This window comes from Phoenix dactylifera, unplaced genomic scaffold, assembly GCF_009389715.1.
Source record: "Phoenix dactylifera cultivar Barhee BC4 unplaced genomic scaffold, palm_55x_up_171113_PBpolish2nd_filt_p 000283F, whole genome shotgun sequence".
In the NCBI taxonomy this organism is placed as follows: Eukaryota; Viridiplantae; Streptophyta; class Magnoliopsida; order Arecales; family Arecaceae; genus Phoenix; species Phoenix dactylifera.
In genome coordinates this window covers 14,046-34,531 of record NW_024067767.1, presented here as the reverse complement: position 1 = coordinate 34,531, position 20,486 = coordinate 14,046, and the positions used below count along the sequence as shown (strand labels likewise).

General features: G+C 38.7%; 2 protein-coding genes across 5 annotated transcripts in view; both read right to left on the bottom strand.

Moving 5' to 3' along the window:
• Window positions 1–14,969, bottom strand: part of LOC103699324 (lon protease homolog, mitochondrial-like) — a 24,211-nt gene extending 9,242 nt beyond the window's left edge. The window contains exons 1-15 of the mRNA XM_039117862.1: window positions 14,955–14,969; window positions 14,767–14,838; window positions 12,778–12,969; window positions 12,592–12,657; window positions 12,453–12,494; window positions 11,043–11,165; window positions 10,262–10,360; window positions 9,426–9,491; window positions 9,234–9,320; window positions 8,914–8,953; window positions 8,626–8,797; window positions 8,405–8,529; window positions 7,521–7,651; window positions 7,294–7,398; window positions 7,020–7,133 (exon numbers count right to left, since the gene is read on the bottom strand). Coding sequence (XP_038973790.1) covers window positions 7,020–7,133; window positions 7,294–7,398; window positions 7,521–7,651; window positions 8,405–8,529; window positions 8,626–8,797; window positions 8,914–8,953; window positions 9,234–9,320; window positions 9,426–9,491; window positions 10,262–10,360; window positions 11,043–11,165; window positions 12,453–12,494; window positions 12,592–12,657; window positions 12,778–12,969; window positions 14,767–14,838; window positions 14,955–14,969 — 1,449 coding nt within the window. The remainder of the gene's footprint in view (window positions 1–7,019; window positions 7,134–7,293; window positions 7,399–7,520; window positions 7,652–8,404; window positions 8,530–8,625; window positions 8,798–8,913; window positions 8,954–9,233; window positions 9,321–9,425; window positions 9,492–10,261; window positions 10,361–11,042; window positions 11,166–12,452; window positions 12,495–12,591; window positions 12,658–12,777; window positions 12,970–14,766; window positions 14,839–14,954) is intronic.
• Window positions 13,225–20,486, bottom strand: LOC120105433. Of its 4 annotated transcripts, none has more exons than XM_039117865.1 (8): window positions 19,508–20,486; window positions 18,786–18,971; window positions 16,921–17,172; window positions 16,622–16,795; window positions 16,298–16,404; window positions 15,609–15,970; window positions 15,466–15,531; window positions 13,225–15,362 (listed from the first exon to the last, which is right to left on the bottom strand). In XM_039117865.1, the coding sequence occupies exons 2-8, from the start codon at window positions 18,966–18,968 to the stop codon at window positions 15,004–15,006; spliced, it is 1,503 nt and encodes a 500-aa protein (XP_038973793.1). In that variant the 5' UTR covers window positions 18,969–18,971; window positions 19,508–20,486; the 3' UTR covers window positions 13,225–15,003. The 4 variants fall into 4 exon arrangements, with proteins under 4 accessions (XP_038973793.1, XP_038973795.1, XP_038973792.1 ...); XM_039117867.1 differs by having other exon boundaries at window positions 14,838–15,323; XM_039117864.1 differs by having other exon boundaries at window positions 14,838–15,362; window positions 19,961–20,486.

The following is a 20,486-nucleotide window of genomic DNA, read 5'->3' as shown; positions in this document are numbered from 1 at the left end:
CGTAAGTCAAATACTTTAATCAATCTAACTAAAGGACCAATAACTGAAGGAATCGTCGGAAAATCTAACGCACTCCTCAATCCCGTGAGATCAAGCCTCTGGATCTGAAAAAATGGAAAAAATAGAATAATGAGCTACACTAGCCCAGTAATCAACAAAATACCCCAGAGTGGGGTCAGAGCATATCAGATCAAAATACAGGATAATGTCTGGAATAAATCATAAATAACATCATTTGTTGTTTTCAAAACTTATTATCACTTTTCCAAAAATATGATATCAGAATCTCAACATGATAGGCTACGGCCACGTAACCCAGTGGCATGGGTTGCACAAAGTGCCAAATCCACTATTTTTATCCACCGATGGCAGCCGGTGTTGCACAAAAGTGCCAAATCCACTATATTTACCCACCGATGGCAGCCGGTGTCCAGAAACCACTATTCTAATCACCGGTGGCGCGGTGTCGAAACCGGTTCCTCACAGATTACAAGTCGACAGGTCCAACGTATAATCCCCATTGGCGGGGCCAGAACAGAACAGAACATATCATAGCCATGCTGAGAATACATATATATAAAAACAGATTTCATAAATTTTCCAATCATAGTTTACGGATTTCAAAGCATAATTTTCAAATGAAATTTAACATGCCAGACCCATTTTACTAAATACAAAACATATTTCAGAATTTAATCTATTTATCAAATAATTTGGAAATCACACTCGAAGTATTAAGTTACTTACATCTTCTCGCTTAATCCCTACTTCAGATAGGCGGATCAGGTTCACCTATGAGGATCAAATACAAATTACAGAAGATCCTTGTATGAAATAACATAATGTCAAGGGCTTATCTGCAAAATTCCATTTATTGGCCAAATGGGTTCGGGCTTCGGGTTCCGGGTTTCGAGTTCGGATCGGAACTGGGTTTCGGGTTTTCTTCTTTCTTTTTTTTTTTTTTTTTTTTTTTAACTGGGCCCAAGTTGGGCCCATAGTGGACCGGGCCCAATTCGGGCCCACGGTGAACAGGGCCCATGCTTGGCCCTGTTCGGCCCGTAGGGCCTTCTTCCTCCCCAACCCCCCCACGGCAGGGGAAGATCGAGAGGGAGAGCGGAAGAGGAAGGGGGCGGCGGGGTGGCCGGAGGCCACCCCTCGGTCGACGGCCAGCCGGCTGCGGGGACGGCCGGCGGCCGTTGCGGCAGCTAACGGGGAAGAAAAAGACCGAGAGAGATCTCGGTTTGGGGTCGAAACAGAGAGGGAAATCGGGCTGTTCGGCATGGAATCAAGGGCAAAAGAGGAGGGAGGCTCACCGGCAGTTGACGGAGAGGCAGATCCCGGCCACGGCTGCTCGATCCGGTGGACAAGCGGCGGCGGTAGCAGTGCTTGGAACCAAGATGGATCTCGGAACAGAGGCAGGCCACGAGGGAGTCCGGGCGGCGCACGGTCGGGAAGAGGATGCCGGTCACCAAGGAGAGGAAGAGGAGGAGACGGAGGAGAGGGAGGAGGGCTCGGGTGATCTCCGAAGGAGGAGGAACGGGGGTTTTATAGCCTCATTGTAACGGCTCTCCGCCGCGGGAATTACGGAGGAGGCGAAATCAGTGGCCGTGCGTGCGGCCGCGAGGTGGACGCGGGATGACCGCGGTGCAGCCGCGGGATGCCCCTCTGTGCCCGAAGAAGATGGAGGGGATCGCGTCTGCGATCCCCTGCTACGCCCCTTCCAAAAGAGGAAGACGGGGCTGAAGTCGGCTGGGGCTGCCGACTTCAGCCCGAATCTCACATTCTCTCCCCCTTAAAAAAATTTCGTCCTCGAAATTTAAGAGAACTATGTCTTTCAAATTTAGAAATGCTCAGCCTATTGAGTAATATAAATCCAAGATCTCATTCTCCTCGATCAAAATCAGTGTGATAGATAACTTTGAATCAATTATCAAAACCTTCATATAAACTCGCAAGATTAACACTAGATAAGTGACTAACTAAAATCTCAGATTGAAATTATCATCTTGATGCATGTTCACTCGAGATCGAATCAGGATCAATTCACAACAGGATTGATTAAAATTAGTTGTGTTTGGGATAGAACTTGAAATGAAATATATTTCATACACTTATCATGGTAGGGTGCTGATCCCTCAAAGGATAATGACCAACCTTAGTGTCAAATCATTAAATGGCTAGAAATGTAATTCACAAAATGAACATGTACTGATGATCATTAGATAGCAACGGTCTATCCCAAAAATGATTTGCATCAAATCACAAAAGCAGGTCTGAGAAGGCAAAGTATTGATACCATGATTCAATATACCACAAAGCTTTGAACTTAAACTCATAAATCATAAGATGGGAGCAAATAATGCATGGTTTATTCAGATACTTAACAAATTAGACCATATTTGGTCGACAATCAACTAACCCGAGTCAAGATACGCTCAAATTATTATTATTATTATTATTTCCTTAGCATACTCAAAAAAATAGCAAATTCTATCCAAGAGATAACATAATCATATCATGATTGACCTGAGAATCAACAAAATCTTTCATTATTGAACAACATAGTCTTTCATAATAACATGTTACCAAAATACAATCAATATTTTTGACCAGTTTAGATTGACTCAATCCATCATACTTTCGCTGCGCAACTCTGATCAATATTCTCCAAAATTTCTTAATGATCCCAAATTATCAGCATTTTTTTTTTCTTTTTAATATCCAAACAAAATTTTATCCTTGCTTCCCAAGTACACTAGATCATGATTAATCCTTGAGATAGTTGTCATATTTGTACCATCATATGATCAAGTAATCATACTTTAGATCCAAATTTGAACTAAGCCAATTCTAGTTTCCCTTGATAATTCCATTATACAAGTTAATATTTATTCTAAGCTTTGATAATTAAAAGATTCTAGATTAACTTACTCAGGAGCTTACTCAATCATTCCGAATCTTTTCTTTTAGGCTAAACTTATTTGGGCCTCTCATGAAATCCCACTTGCATTTCTTATATGGTGATACAAAATCCACAATCAACTCATAGCCTTGATTAATAAATATTTAACTCACAAAAATCAAATAATCTGGTTCAAAGATTTACAAGAAATTCCTCCAAGATATAAGCTCTATGATTTTACATTGAGATCCATCAAAATATCAATCTTAATTGTTTCAAGTCTCAAGGGTTAGGGCCAAGTAAAAATTCTTAAGTCTCATCCCCAAGTATATTTTTCTTCTATATACGAGTTCCATGCATGATCCACATACAGATTTCAATAAATATTTTCTAGTCCAAACTTTAAACATTTTTTTTTTTATAGATGAATCTTAATTTGCCACCAAAATAATTAACTTCAACTAGAAGCAATATCCACAGTGCCTGATATCAAGTTAAACTTCCAAAATAATTACATTGCACGATAATATCTCATGATTAATATTCCTTCACTTAATTTAGTCAAAATCTAATTAATCAATACTTGAAATACAAATTGCTCCACCAAGAAAACTCTCATAGTAGCTTATTCACACTTTGGTAACGACCATAATTAGGTTGCATTCTAATTTTAGCATTTCAAAATTCTGATAAAATAACACAAATTTATCAATAATAAAAGCAAATAAATACCTTCGTCTAATGGCCTAATGTCTACCCATCTCTCAAACTTTCCGACGAATCCTAAAGATCCTAAACTTAAACTCCGTCTGATTATTTCAATCACAATCCCTAGGAATCTGAAACCTAAGCTCTGATACCACTAAATCTGTCATGCCCCGAGCCCGAGGCGCGGCAGACGCCGCATGCCCGCACGGCGGGCCGCACGGGCGCGCAAGGCAGCAGATCATATCAAAGCAGATACAGCTATTCAAAACTAACATAATTATTTAAATTTATTCAAAAGCAGTCTTACAAAATTTCAAATAACATATGCTTACGTAAGTCAAATACTTTAATCAATCTAACTAAAGGACCAATAACTGAAGGAATCGTCGGAAAATCTAACGCACTCCTCAATCCCGTGAGATCAAGCCTCTGGATCTGAAAAAAATGGAAAAAATAGAATAATGAGCTACACTAGCCCAGTAATCAACAAAATACCCCAGAGTGGGGTCAGAGCATATCAGATCAAAATACAGGATAATGTCTGGAATAAATCATAAATAACATCATTTGTTGTTTTCAAAACTTATTATCATTTTTCCAAAAATATGATATCAGAATCTCAACATGATAGGCTACGGCCACGTAACCCAGTGGCATGGGTTGCACAAAGTGCCAAATCCACTATTTTTATCCACCGATGGCAGCCGGTGTTGCACAAAAGTGCCAAATCCACTATATTTACCCACCGATGGCAGCCGGTGTCCAGAAACCACTATTCTAATCACCGGTGGCGCGGTGTCGAAACCGGTTCCTCACAGATTACAAGTCGACAGGTCCAACGTATAATCCCCATTGGCGGGGCCAGAACAGAACAGAACATATCATAGCCATGCTGAGAATACATATATATAAAAACAGATTTCATAAATTTTCCAATCATAGTTTACGGATTTCAAAGCATAATTTTCAAATGAAATTTAACATGCCAGACCCATTTTACTAAATACAAAACATATTTCAGAATTTAATCTATTTATCAAATAATTTGGAAATCACACTCGAAGTATTAAGTTACTTACATCTTCTCGCTTAATCCCTACTTCAGATAGGCGGATCAGGTTCACCTATAAGGATCAAATACAAATTACAGAAGATCCTTGTATGAAATAACATAATGTCAAGGGCTTATCTGCAAAATTCCATTTATTGGCCAAATGGGTTCGGGCTTCGGGTTCCGGGTTTCGAGTTCGGATCGGAACTGGGTTTCGGGTTTTCTTCTTTCTTTTTTTTTTTTTTTTTTTTTTTTTTAACTGGGCCCAAGTTGGGCCCATAGTGGACCGGGCCCAATTCGGGCCCACGGTGAACAGGGCCCATGCTTGGCCCTGTTCGGCCCGTAGGGCCTTCTTCCTCCCCAACCCCCCCACGGCAGGGGAAGATCGAGAGGGAGAGCGGAAGAGGAAGGGGGCAGCGGGGTGGCCGGAGGCCACCCCTCGGTCGACGGCCAGCCGGCTGCGGGGACGGCCGGCGGCCGTTGCGGCAGCTAACGGGAAAGAAAAAGACCGAGAGAGATCTCGGTTTGGGGTCGAAACAGAGAGGGAAATCGGGCTGTTCGGCATGGAATCAAGGGCAAAAGAGGAGGGAGGCTCACCGGCAGTTGACGGAGAGGCAGATCCCGGCCACGGCTGCTCGATCCGGTGGACAAGCGGCGGCGGTAGCAGTGCTTGGAACCAAGATGGATCTCGGAACAGAGGCAGGCCACGAGGGAGTCCGGGCGGCGCACGGTCGGGAAGAGGATGCCGGTCACCAAGGAGAGGAAGAGGAGGAGACGGAGGAGAGGGAGGAGGGCTCGGGTGATCTCCGAAGGAGGAGGAACGGGGGTTTTATAGCCTCATTGTAACGGCTCTCCGCCGCGGGAATTGCGGAGGAGGCGAAATCAGTGGCCGTGCGTGCGGCCGCGAGGTGGATGCGGGATGACCGCGGTGCAGCCGCGGGATGCCCCTCTGTGCCCGAAGAAGATGGAGGGGATCGCGTCTGCGATCCCCTGCTACGCCCCTTCCAAAAGAGGAAGACGGGGCTGAAGTCGGCTGGGGCTGCCGACTTCAGCCCGAATCTCACAATAGATATAAGTGATCTTTACAAGAAATCTATTAGGTTATACTGAAATGTGATTACAGAAAAAGCACATGTCAAGCATGCTTTCTGTTTAAATAGAATCAGAACACCCATCTTTGCATTCTCATTTGCTCTATAAACAATGTCAAAATTCAAGAAACAAACTGCTTAGTGAACCTGTAAGCTAGAATTTGCATCCGAACAGAACAAGATAAGCATGACAATTGAAAAGGTGAATGTCAAATATGACAACCAAAAATTTGCACTGATGGAATAAAGTAATGAGCATGTTCATATTTATCTAAATTAAGAAGCTAGGAAAAAAAGCACTCGTGCATGTTCAGATTGGGATTACATGCCGCTATAAAACATCACTTACAAATGTACTATAGCATAATACAATAAAAATCCTATTGCTAATCAGCCTCGATGATACAATTCAAACATTTGGGGGGTATAAAAATGCCAGAAGACACCAATATTTGGATTAGTAATACAACTATACAAGACTATCACCAGAAGAACAACCAACATATCAGACCGCTATTTTATAACCAACATACAATATTTTGTCCATAATACCTCAAAAACTGGAAATGCATAGACTAAAGAGTGTAAGCCTATATGGAGGCTCCCCAGGAAAAAGGTACAAATCTAAATTTTGAACAATGATCTTTTAGAAGTTCTAGATCCCTTTGTAGCCACATAGGACATTACTCAAACTATCTCCATTTACTAAGATTGGACTGCTGGAAAATCTATGCCCAAAATAACAGTGGTTAAAAAACAGTGCTCATCAGGGAGAGTTTGTTCCGTTATGATTTTCAAAAATTATCTCCATCATATTGCTAGCATCTAGTTAGTTTGCTCTAACCTTTTTACTCTTTTGCACAATAACATGCTTTATAGATATATTAAAGATGGATATATATTGACTAGCTAGTTTAAAAAATAATGCCATCATTTTCATGATATATATCTCTTGTGACTCCCATCCATTTCATTGTCCAATGTGAGCAATTTTATGTAAACATTTATGCGGATCGGACATGGGCCGTAGTGTTCAAGCACATGTTCATGAGATGCATAATTATATTTGTCCCTTCAACCATGTAAGATTTGCCAAAGTCTTGCTTCAAATAAATCACATGCTCATGTAACAAGCTTCTGCACTCCACTCACAGGTATTAGATTGATATGAAATATATAATCAACATACCATCAATACTTGGACCCGATAAACATGAAAATTTAAAATAGTGAAGTCCAAGAATTCTTCACAGCAGCAGTGGCTCACCTTGGATAAGTCAATAGGAACATCAAGAAAATGGTCAAGAAAGTTCGCGTTTTGCTCAGGGTCTAGAAGCTCTAACAAAGCACTTGCTGGATCACCAGCATGTCCCTTCCCCAACTGTCACATGATAAATCACCAGAAAAGTTGGAAACATCAAATGTCATCACAATTCACAAGATCATGAGGAAGCTTAATCCCGTAAACTCGAACTAGTGCAAAAATTGATGCATCAAAATCATCACTAAATTACAACAGGTTATGTAAAGCATATTAATACCTTGTCAATCTCATCTATGAGAACTAGAGGATTAGCTGTTCCCACATTTTTCAGGCATTGCACCATCTTTCCTGGCATTGCACCAACATAGGTGCGCCTATGACCCTGGATAAAGGTTATAATGATCACAAATGAGTTTCAGATAGGCAAAACCCCATACTGTTTATAAGCTAAAGCATCAATATTGATTCCGAGATGTAGACATCAAAATGACTTAGTCGCTGTACCTTAATTTCAGCTACATCAGCCAAGCCTCCTACAGAAAATCTATAAAACCTTCTATTCAATGCTCGTGCCATTGAATGACCAACGCTGGTTTTACCAACTCCAGGAGGCCCAGAGAGACATATAATTTTGCCTGCAAACAGAAAATAATGATCTTGTTAAGATATGTTGTGTATGAATAGTAGAATTAGAAAACAAACATCAGCCAACTGAATACCATTGATTAGTCCTAATACGTTATCAGTCAAGCACACAAGGCATGTACAGCTAAATTTTATCTCTTAGTGTGTGCCGTAAGATGAATTCTTGCACAGGGCAGAGAAGGGAAAAAAGAACACTAACCACATGCAACCAGGTATAATGTTAAGGACAAAATGTGGACATGTGGTTTGCCTAGATTTGCTTGTTTTCCAATTGAACTGAATTATATTGAACCTTCACTATAGAAGTTAAGTATTTATTCAAGTCACCATTCTCATGGGGATAAAACATGGCAACCTTATAAGCCCCAGCATTCTGACATAATAACACATTTTCTTTCAAAAGAAGTGCATAAAACAATTACTTCATGAAACATCAGGACCAATATTAAAAGCCCAGGTGAGAAGATATAGTTGAAAATCGTAATATAAAGGTTAAATCCATATCCATCATCTTGATCAAAAAGTTTTAGCAAGTGTATCCATGACCAAGTATTATCAAAAAATTGATAACCAGGTGTCATCCAGCTGCTGGGGTTTGATGCAGAAACACCAGTCATAGCAAAAACGTTGGGAAAAAAACCACAGCAATCAATTAGGAGATGACAATAATTTAGGAAACAAAAAGGGAAAGAATAAATGTGGTAACCAAAAGAAAGCTGGTACACATAAAGCTGTAAACCAACCTTGCGAGGTCCCCCTTAATTTTCCAACAGCTATAAATTCTAATATTCTCTCTTTAACATCAGATAAACCATAATGATCTTCATCTAAAATTTTTTGTGCATGTTGGATGTCGAAGTTTTCATCACTGCAGTGATTGAAAACCATGAAGATTAAGCTCAATTCATTAGCAGTCTAATGAATTTCTCTAAAATGATTCAAATCGGATGTTTAAATACAGTACCTGTAGTTTCCCCAAGGTAATGCAGTAAGCCAATCAAGATAATTACGAGTCACATTGAACTCGCTAGAACTAGCTTCCAGCAGCTGAAGCTTGTTAAGCTCTTCTTCTATTACTTGCAAGACATGAGGAGGACACTGCTTGTTTTTTGGTTCAAGTCTTTCCCTGAACTTTGCTGCAGCAAAGAAAAAGAATACAAAATCACCTTGTCTTAAATACTTATATAAACATAAATATCCTCCATATATTCAATGAGATATCCCGCTAAAGAAAAGTACATCCAGAACTAACCAGTCAATGCTGATTTGTCATCTGTCTCCAAACCCAGCTCCTGGATCAAAGTAAAAAAGTGAATTCTTCATGTCTAAAGTTCTGATGAAGGTCAATGAAATCAACTTAACAAGCAATGAAAAAAGTATCAAAGTTCCCACTTCCCAGTGATATAACATGATGATAATACTCCAGTTATTGTTAAAGTAATGAAGGGGGGATAGAAGTTTAGGCCTTGTCTATCTTGGACAAGATTAAAGACACAAGTTCATTTTTGTTATATTCACCATCATTTTCTTTTATTTATCCAAAAACAGAACTAATAAGAATAAAAAAAATACCTTTTTAATTGCTTTAAGTTGCTCATTCAACAAATAACGTCGCTGGTCTCCACTTATTTTCTCCTCAATTGCTTTTGCTATTGACTCCTGAAACAAAATTTAGTAAAGATAACACAAAAGTCCTAGTTAGTACTCAAATATAGAGAATACATAAATGGGAATGAAATAATAGAAAATATATGGCTAAATTACCTGTATCTTACTGATCTCCATCTCTTTCTTTACTAATTCTAGAGTTAGTTTTAACCGCTCATAGACCTGGCAGGCAAATTATACGAAGTTAACATTTTATCGAAAAAATAAACAGTCAACCATGATGATGGCAGAGATCAATAGTAAATTGCATGCATCCACCCACCAACAAAAGAAAATATGAAGCCTATAATTGAAGTCTGTATGGAATTAGGTCTTTAAGGTGCAGAATCAAAATTATTCACCAGACAACCTGAAGCTTAGATGGACCATGCTAATACTTGCAACATTATGGGTTATACAGATGGCCACTGGTACACCTTAAGGCAGTCAAAAACCAGCCTGATTAGCCATTCCTTTATATTTCTGCAAGCATAGCGGTTCAAAATCCTGATCTGTGGTTCTGACACGCAATGCATTTCAATTCTTAAGATGATAATGGAAAACATTGTGACATGCTAAGCTATATCATTCTTTACTAATTTTGGAACAGCTCATTCATGCCACTGCAACTTAAGGTGAATATGCCAAGTTGCATAAGACATGATTGATATTTTATATTCATAATGTTAATGAAAAACAGTGTGATATGATTTAACATTAATTTTCAAATTGGAAGGGAACATGACATAGATTAACACCCAACTGTTAGCACACATGCAACCCAATTGTCCAAACACAAACACACAAAGATAGAGGGGGAGAGTGCGAGGGAGCAAGAGTGAGAGAGAAGGCAAGTCATTTTTTTAATAAGTAAAACTGAACAACATAAGAATTAAAAAAATCTTTGCAGCTTGACTGAAAATGTTTGGATCAAAAGCATGCATGCTTCTTACATCGAGTTCTTCAAGCACTTGTTGGCAAAGCAACTTGTTGGCCCCGGAGATAGCAGCCCCAAAATCTGCTAGTCTTGGATAATTGAAATCGCCAATATGCTGAAATTCACGAAAAAAAGGAACAATTTTATAACACAGTTTTCATCATTTAATCATGTTATTCTACAAGCATAACATGATATCTATTAAAGGAACTACTTATACAAATGCCTAACTTGAAGCTTCCAAAGAAAACCTCCAGGAGAAAAGCAGAAAAAATGATTCAATAGAAAACATGACAAGAAGGGCAGTACAAACCAAAACCTATTCATAAGCCGGACTTCAAAAATGAAAATAAGTTTCCATATATTTGTGCACTTTTAATTAGATTAAATTTGGCAAAATTAGTCCTTTGACCTTTTTAAATTTGAAAAGAGACAATATGCAGGGTTATAAAAGGAGGCCAAATTAAATTGAGCTAGTTAACAACTTCAACTAGTACAATCTTGCAACTAGGACATCAGAAGATGCTGTAAGTTGTAACTCTCAAAACAATTCTCTATTCAACAGAGGAATTACAGACAAACTTAAGCAATTTAGATATAAAGTAAACAGGAAGAAGGTGTTAACTCTCAAAGCCTTTTTTCCTCAAAGGATGGGATACAGACAAAATTAATTTAGATACAAAGTAACTAAGAAGTAGTCAACCCTCAAAACCTTTTTTTTCTTTCAAGTGAGAAGTTTTCAATTCTCAAAAAACTTTTTTAAAAAAAAAACAAACTTAAGAAATAGACAAAGTAACCTGTGTATATGTTTGAACATGATCTTTCCAAAGGGAATTTGTCTTCAGAATGTCTCTTAATGTTGCTATGACTTCAAATGAGGTTGCTTTTATAACATCGTCATCCTTATTGTAAGGCTTTTCCTGCAAAAAATAATAGCTATTGTTATTGAGCCAAAAATTCAAGCAAACTTTCTAGAAAAATATGAATTGTACTCTTAACAAATAATAAGTCCACCATAAACAATGACAGGCAACATTGATCACATACTCAGGTTAGTAAATTAATACAGCACATATAACTTCAACAAACGTTTCTTCGGATACTTCAACCTCCATCTAAATAGGGCTGTCAAACAAGCAAGCTGTTCCTAAGCAGCTTGTATTTAGCCAGCTTTTGGCTCACTCCATTAGTAAATGAGCGAGCTAGGGCTAGGACCTGGCTTGCTTGAGCTCCACGCGATTAAACTCGATACAGGAATACATAGATAATTAATACACATTACATGTTATCTTAGTTACTATTTAGAAACATATATTTATATTATAATTACTAGAGGCTAATATAGTTTGAATAAAACAATGTATTTCAACTATAACCTTGAGATATAACAGTAGTAAGTTTAAAGTGAGTGCGAGTGTGTGTTGCACACTTGAGAGATCTTAGGCTCTCACTGCACCTCTTAAACAAGTTATTTGTGAGCAACTTGAAATTAAATAAGCCAAGAATGAGCTAGGCCCTGCTCACACAAGCTTAGCTCATTTACACATCTGCATCTAAACCATCGGCCATATCGCATCTAATTCCTGGCAATATATAAGTTCAAAAGAGAGAGGTTTATAGTTATATTGTCCTTGATCATCAGTAAAGTGAAGTGCATCCTAAGAAAACATTGGTGGTGAAAATTTTGGTGAAAGATATTGTGAAAACATGTTCAGGCATTTGCACTGACAACATTTTCCATGAATGCCGGGGCATGTGACTGTGTGACAACAGTGGAAGCAAGTCAGAAAAGATAACTCAGTCATGACTCCAGCAAAAAGCAAATTGTCTTTTGCCTTTGCTTTGATACAAAAAAATGCTTGTAAACCTCTGTGGAAGTTCAGCACATACAGCAATTGCAGCAATGCAGGAAATTTGCAGTTTATGAAAGACACAGTTACCTCCTTTCTATTGCTTCCAATTTCTAAACACAGTAGTGGACTAGCAGTATTGGTCCTTCAATGAAAAGGCATGGAATATTGGTTACACTGGGTGGTACATGGTAATCAAAATCAGCTAGAACAGTAATCAAAAGTCAGCCCCACAAGACACTAAGGTAGAACCAAATATGATGACTCAGTTTGTGAGTTAAGAGTAATAGTACATTGACATCCATCAACCATAAATAGGGCTGGAAAGACGAAAGATGAGTAAGAGTAATAACATGCCTTCAGATGATCAACTTTTACAGTTAAAGGATCCTCGTCAACCTGCAATATTAGAAGTTTCATTGAATATCAGGAATGTAGGTATTACTGAAAAAAATAAAATAATAAGTGTAATTCGTCACTATTAAACCCAACCTACCATCTCAGTTATCCGCAGACGCCGGTGACCAACGAGCACTACTTGATCCCCTTGGATGCTGGTTATCTACATTGACAACAGCAAGATAGCTAGAGTATCAGCAATGGATTCTATGCCTTTTAATATATTCTTAATTTATATACTAAATGTCATTAATTCCCAAACCCTTGGCAGAAAAGATGATACCTGAGCCAAAGTACCAACTTCATGAAGACGCTTGAATAAATCTTTTCCTTTAAGGTCATTAATGCTTTTCGCTGAATCTGACCCAGATACAATACTAGGATCAGTCTCTGGGTCATCCTTAAGAAGAAAGGCACCTACATATGCCACTGACCTTTTACGATTTTCCACTAAAGCTTCTAACAATTTGGAATCCTGCAGGAAAACTTAAAACTTAATAAACATTAAACCAAAAAAAAAAAAACTTATGCCGCGAAGTTTTAACCACTCGAAAGAGACCTGTCTTTGTTCAGTAACTAACAGCAGCATAGCAAAACATATCAAATCATTTAGAAAATTAAGATTTAGAAAATATTGAACATTCCAGTATATATGGTACGACCAAGGTCAGCATTGAGTTACTTATTTGCAAGAAAAGTAAACCAATGAAGCTCTTTTTTTCGTTGAAGAAAATTTCAACTCCCATGGTAGTATTATATTACATGTATACAAATTATCATCGTTGGACCTGCAAGGTAAGTGAAAAAAGGGACCTAAAAATCACTATCAAAATTGTTGAATTCAGTGAGTATAACTCCGATGCACAAACTGGATCCAACAATTGGCAAATCAGAAAACTTCGAAAGGATATTTATCTGAAAATCCAGAATGTCAACTATGAAAACAGACAGATCTTCCAGGACTAAAAGATGTCCAGAAGGGAACAGCAATCCACCAACGTCAAGTTTGAAATGCAGCCGATGAAGTAAGCAAAAACTATGCTCACCTTAGAAAGATTGCTTTCTTGTCATAAAAGCTTACACTTTTTTATTCGCTCAGATTACTTAACTGATACCTGCAAATGCAAGTACCATATGATGCACGCCATGTTGGCTGGGAAGTGGATCTAATGGTCAGTGAACTGCAGTGCCTTGATCCACATATAAAACCAGAGCAGTGCAATTCACTGGTATCGTTAAATCCACTCCATGCCACATGTGTCATGCATCATTTGCACCGACAAACATGGGTTTAGATTAAAGTATCATGTCACACCAGTCCGTCCTACAAACACACGCAGTGATTGATTGCATAGATTAATTTATGTTTTATATGTCCAAAATAACTTGGCATTTATGGAGGGGGAAGAATATGATTGAATTGCCATAAAATGATTGTCATGCTTGCTCGACACTAAGGGCCACTATCATCTTCTACGAAATTCCATGCTGCTCCCTTCCTTTTCTTTCTTTCTCCTCCACCATACCTCATTGAACATTTGCCCATCATCATAGAACCCTACTTCAAGAACAGATTGAAATACCAAAAACAAGTGGACATGTTCCTTATTTTCAGGTTACAAAGAAAACAAATATTTTCAAGACATTTTCAAACAAATATTCATCACACAATCTCCTATTTCCATGCATCTAAACAACCAGTTTCATAGCACTGAGAAGTGAGAACCAAGGCATTTTTCAATGTTTGGGAGACTATGCTTGCTCGCTGCCATGGCTAATCTTCATTCTTCATACAGATCAGTCAAGATAAAGTTTAGTCAGTACTGTGATGTCATTTTAGTGTCAAGAAGGTAAAATCCTTTTATAACAACTGTCTTTCAGATATCGATCAAATTAAAAGCCAATAGCAAAAGCTCATATTCAAAAGCTCAAGCACTCTGCTATAGTTCTATATGATGATGCTTCCAATGGTGAGAACTAAATCATGTCGAACGGCATCATAATTCAAAATAAATACTTTCTTGTCATTCGAAGCAAATATCCAGATCCAGTCCATTCAGCCGAACTCTCTTTCCAAGCAGTCAGTTGATTTGCACACGCGCACACACAGAGAGAGAGAGAGAGAGAGAGTATAACCATGCAAGAGAAAACAACCAGGAAATAGAAACGCATCAGTAGAATAACCTGTTTGGTGCTTCTACTGGCACAGTACTAACGGCAGTCTGAATGTTCTGTTGCGACAAAAACAAACGCAGAAGAAATTGAAACAAACCAGGAAACAGATCAGCAAGTTGATGATGAAGACTACTGGATTCTGCCATGAGAACTCTTTTCTTGGCCAAGCCTAATGAAGGTTTGATGATTAATTGTAGGTGCCATGGGAATTAGTCATAGAATGGATTAACTGCTTGGAGTCCCTTGATTCCAATGGAGACTTTGTGCCATCGGTGTTTTGGTTACCATCATCCAGTTCATTTGAGGATTGCGGTTGTGAATCTGGTGGTGCTTCTTAGTAAATGACTGACCCAATAGATTTTACTGAAGAAAGAAGCCTAGAGTCATCAGCAGCAAATGCATCCAGATCATCTGACTCGCTCATTAAATGCTCCTCGAGTGATTGACCTTGTCTCGGGACATGGAAATTTTCTGTTTCAGCTGTATGAGTTAATAAGGTATTAGCAGAGACTCGCCCAGGAAGAAAATTAGGAGCTGGAGTCGCGCAGGTGTCCCAGGGTAGTTGTTGGATTTGTCGCTCGCTTATGTCATCGACCCTTCTCAAACTTTGAATGTCTTGATTGCAAAGCTGAGTCATTCTGTTCAGGGTAGAATCTGTTGCAGAGTTGCCATTGTTAAGTGCAAAGTTGTCTGCTACATTGAAGAAAGAAAGAAAGGGAAAAAAAATTCTTAGCTAGAGCTCATGGTAGTAGAATATCACATAATGAAATGAAAGACTAATGAAGAAATGATTTACCCAAGTAGGATGTCGTTGGATTCAAAGAACTTGCACCTTGATTCATAGTTGGTAGGCACTCCATGACTTGAAAAGGAAAAGAAAGAAACAATTAGCATCCTCATCTCACTAGATTAACTCCGGGTTAAATTAAGACAAATTACCTGAACTTGGCGAATTCATTTGTATAACTCTGGGTGTTGGTGTCAGCAGTGAAAGTGGATGGTTGGCACCAACTGCTGGATCAAGAGATTCAAAGGTCCACATGTGAGTAGGAGCACTCCCTTGATTGTCAATATGATTCAGATGAGGTGGACACCAGTTGCTGGATGGTTGATTTGAAATAGGTGGAAATTTTGGTGTGAGCATGCACATATCTTGCATGTCGCTATTAACGGTTTCAAAAAACTGAGAATCATGGCTTGCAAAAACTTTCTGACTCAACGTAAGTAGCCGATGATCAGAACGTAAAAGCCTTTCATAATGTTTCTCCAAAGTTCCTTCTGCAAACTCAAGATAGTGCCTCCTGAAGGAAATAAAAATAAGAAACAAGCTATGAGAATATTACATGAACTTTACTAAAGAAGATATTATTCTGTTTTTGTTTGTTCTTGATAATTTCAGAAGCTCCTATAGATGTAGTTTAACATGGACTAAACATTGCAGGACTGGAGATCTGAATCGAAGGATTTATCTACTTCATCAATAAAAAAATACATTCCTCTCTCTCTCTAAAAAAAAAAAGAAGTATATTTCAACAAATATGGAAATATTTGAAGGTGTAAAATCCATTGAAAGGCTTAGCAAAATGACAGAGCTCCAAGAAAGTGACGTAAATGTAATTTTTATGTACCTGTTTGTGGTTGCATTCCCACTGGTAAAATCAGAACAAGCTTCCCAATTAGTATGCTTTCTTGGCTGAGGATTTACCTCTTTAAAGAACATGGGCTGCTGCCTTAACTGCACTAGGTACCAAATATCTTAGTTATCAAACCCAAACAAATATTCCAAATTTTGTTATTAAAAGAATGAAATCATTAAGAAACTTCAAAAAACCATCCAAAGCCAAGAATTAGTTCAAAACATGTCTAAGACAATAAAAGTAGTCTATGGAAAAAGAAAAAGTCGCAAAAGTAATCAATAAAATGAGAATATATGTCTAAGGAAAACATCTAACCTCAACTTCCAGAATGTCTGGTTGATCCCGTATGAATCGTGCTCTGGTTGCTGAGATATCGGTCCATTGGATCTCAATCTTTTTTTTCAATCTTTCTTCTTGTATCTCCCAAACAAGTTTTCGCCTAGCATAGTAAAACTTAGCTACAATATCACCTTCATTTCTTGACTTCCTCTAAAATTATGAAACATAGTTTAAAAAAAAATTGTTAGATGCTAAGAAGAAAAACTAATTAGAGCATTTGGTTTTGAGCATTTGCTTTTTCTAAATTGTTCTATCAAGTCAAGACGTAAGATTACCTCCCAACAGCCGATCTTGAGTTTTGTTGCAGGAAAATTTGAAGCCTTCCATTTCATTAATGTGGGTTGGATGTTATATTCATCATTTCTGGTCTGTTGTTTTTCTATACTAGTACCCGAAGTTGGTCCATTAAGAGGAGTGGTCTTCTTTTGAGATAGCTTCCTATCAATGAGATCCAAGAAAGATGGAGTTATGCGTAAAATCAAACCCAGAGGACTGGGTTCCTCTGTCTTGTCAGTGCATGGACCTATCTGCATAGATTAAAAATAAATAAACCAGTAAGAAAATATCGCCAAATAGAAAAGATAAGATACATTTAGAACTCCATAAAAAATTAGCTTTGTAAAAAATATTAGTTTCTAACAAAAAATAACCATAGGGACATTAGAAGGAAAGCGAACTCGATTTCATGTAGTCAATTGCTTCAGGGTTAATCTAGTTCAAATGCCACTTGCAACTCTTGTAATTCAAGTAATTATCTGTTAAAACATCACTATACCTCCTTCGATCTCAAACTGGAACCTGTTAATGTAACCTCACGATAAACTTCAAACCAAACTACCTAAATATGTGCAAACACACTACTAGATTGTACCTTTGTTCTCTTTTTTTTCTTTCTTTTTTGAGATGAAGGGAGGATTAGCCACCCAAAATTTTATTTAAAAAGATAATAACAGGGTCAGCTTTGATAACAGAGTGAAAAAAAAAGAACTGAACAGGTTCCAATTCTGACAGATTAATCATTAGAGAGAAGAGATAATAAAACAAGAGATGCAGCAATGAGGTGAATCTGCCAATAAAAGTTGTTGAAGTCTGTCGACGAAGAACAACCAGGATGCTGAAACCAGTCCATAATAAAGCCAACTCTGAAGGTAAATAAAAACATGAGACATCTTTGGGTAATGGAAGCCAGAAATCCACTTCAATGAAAATTTAGTCTTCTGAAAGTGCAGGTGGAAGCTCTTTTACTTTTGTAATTACATAGGGATGACCAATCATTAAATAGATGGAGACATCTTGAAGCTATAGCTACCACATGACCAAGCTATGGCCGCAGTCAACATGACCAAGCTATGGCCGCAGTCAACATAAGAATGATAGACTAAGTAGGCTTAGAGAAATTTCTATGCCTCCAGTCAAGACAAAGAAATTCAAAAGAGTATTGAGGGAGGAGCACACCTAACAAAGAGCAAACTGTCTTCTAAAACGTTGAAAAGGAGTATTGAGAGAACAAATGATCAACAGTTTCAGGCCCATGATTACTATCAATATTGATCTGTTCCACTCTAAATCAACATAACTAAATTGACTTGCTTTAGCCTAACCAAATTTACTTCCTAATCTCTGTCTTGCTAATGTAGGCAATATAACACTTAAAAAAATTTCATATAGAGATCTAAACACAACTTAGGGACAACACACATTCCCTAAATGAATCTAATTTAAATTATTTACCGTTAGCGCATAAAAACCTCATTGATACAAGGACAACTAGGTACTTGCTAGAGCCATGGAAATACCAAAAGATGGAGGTATTAATTATTTTCACATGATTCACAATTCAATGATGGTAATGGATCTTAACCTTGGCTATAATGAGTTATATTTCATTAAATATACATTTTGCAGTTAAAACAAGTATATTATGATGAAAACATTGGTTATTTTCAAAATAAGGATAGAATATCCAGAGTAGCTAGAATATATCTCCTCATTAGCACATCTGAGAAAGTTCTCACCAGTACATTGCCTTTTTAATGCAAGTTATTTTTTGACTTATACCTATTATTGTTATCTTTGGTAAGTTCTTGATGGCCGGATAAAAAAGAACATTTCTTATACAAGTTTAGAAAAAAGAACTGACCTTCTGCCTCTTGGAATTTGAGTCTGGCTCTTTGGGCCTATCTCGAGGTCTATTCTCTTCCTCAACCATGCGAGGACTCTCAATCCCATCAGAAGCAAGCACCTTATCGAGCCAACTATTAAAGCTCCCCTCTTGCTCAGCCCATTCAACACTTCCTTCTAACCCAACAGCTTCATCCATCATCTCCTACAAAATTAATGAATAATATATTTGGGAGCAAAAACGAATAACATCAGACTATATCCACATTCCAACCTACATAAACCAACAAATCCTAAAGTATTCAATCTAATGTAATGAGATTAAAAAAAACGCAGAGAAAAGAAAAACCTTTATATAAAAAAATTATTTTTTTAAGCACTATTGCCAACAGTACCAATGGTAAAATCCATCACAGTTTTCAATCCGATTAAGGTACATCCCATGCATATGAGATGTTTTAAACAAAAAAAACTACAGATTCCAAGCTATCCACCCAAGAGTTTCAACCACAAGAACAATTTAATGAGATGAAATTAGATTATAAAATAAATAAAAGCAGATACAAGAATAACCTAAGCAAATACTGAAGCTACTCCCGATGACAACAATCCAATCTTCGCATCTAAGTTATCTACAACCCAATCCAGGGTCTAACAAAAACAAACATGAAAAGAATATCTGATGAGATGAGATAAGTTTAGAATTGAAACGACAGGAAACGGGGAGAAAAAAAAAACAACCTTCTTTAGGTTAATCAACTCGCTCTCCAAAGGATTGTAAACGAAAAGGAAACAAAGGAAGGAGAGAAGAGCCGAAGGGGAGGAAAAGGAGCTCTGTTTCAAAAAAATCTGGGGAGGCCGTTTTATGGAAACAGAGTCCTTTCAAGGGAACGAAACGAAGGAAGCGGGAAGGGGGGTAGTTAGTTAGGCTCGTCGAAGCTCCTAGTTGATTCCCATTGGACGGTGCCACGTGGAGAGCGGCGGCGCCGTGCGGATCCGCTGACGAGGCAGACGGATTACATTGAAGCAGTGCAAAAGCGGCGACATCCTCCGACTTCCATGCAACCAGTTGGAAAGGAAGGACGACATCCGCCGACTTCCATGCGACCAGTTGGACAGGTGGCCTAGTTACGAGGTCTCTCATCGTTTACAGTTGGGATTCCTGGGTTTTGATTTAGGGGTTGCAGGACTTACTTATCAGAGCTGGGATTCCTGGCCTACCATAATCAGAGCAAGTCTAGGGGGACTATGCTTCTTTCGGAACCCTGTTGCTCATGTTTGAAAAACAGAGGAGGCAGCCATGGCCGCTGCTGCGGCCTGTCGCCCTGGCGAGCTGGCACTGACGTCCGGCTTGCCGTTGCGACCCACCATGGCTGCCATGGCCGACGCGGGCGGAGGGGAAAAGGGGAGAGAGGGCAACGGCCGCCGCCAGCTTGCAGCGGTGAGGCACCGTGGCCTCTTCTCCTGGTGGCCGAAATGTGGCCACTGGCCAAGCGCGGCCGTGAGTCTCCAACTGGCCGCACCACCATGCCGAAAAAAAGGGAGAGGGCTTCTTCCTGACGGCCATGAAAAAGGACCATCGTTTATCGGCGGTTCTCCCCTTGATCGCCGGAAAAGCGGTGGTCGGCAGGGAGGGGACAAGGAGGCTGGCTGTTGTCCAAAAGATTTCGGTGGCCACCGCCACCGTTTGGGCGAGAAGGGTCGCCGGTTTTGGCCCCTT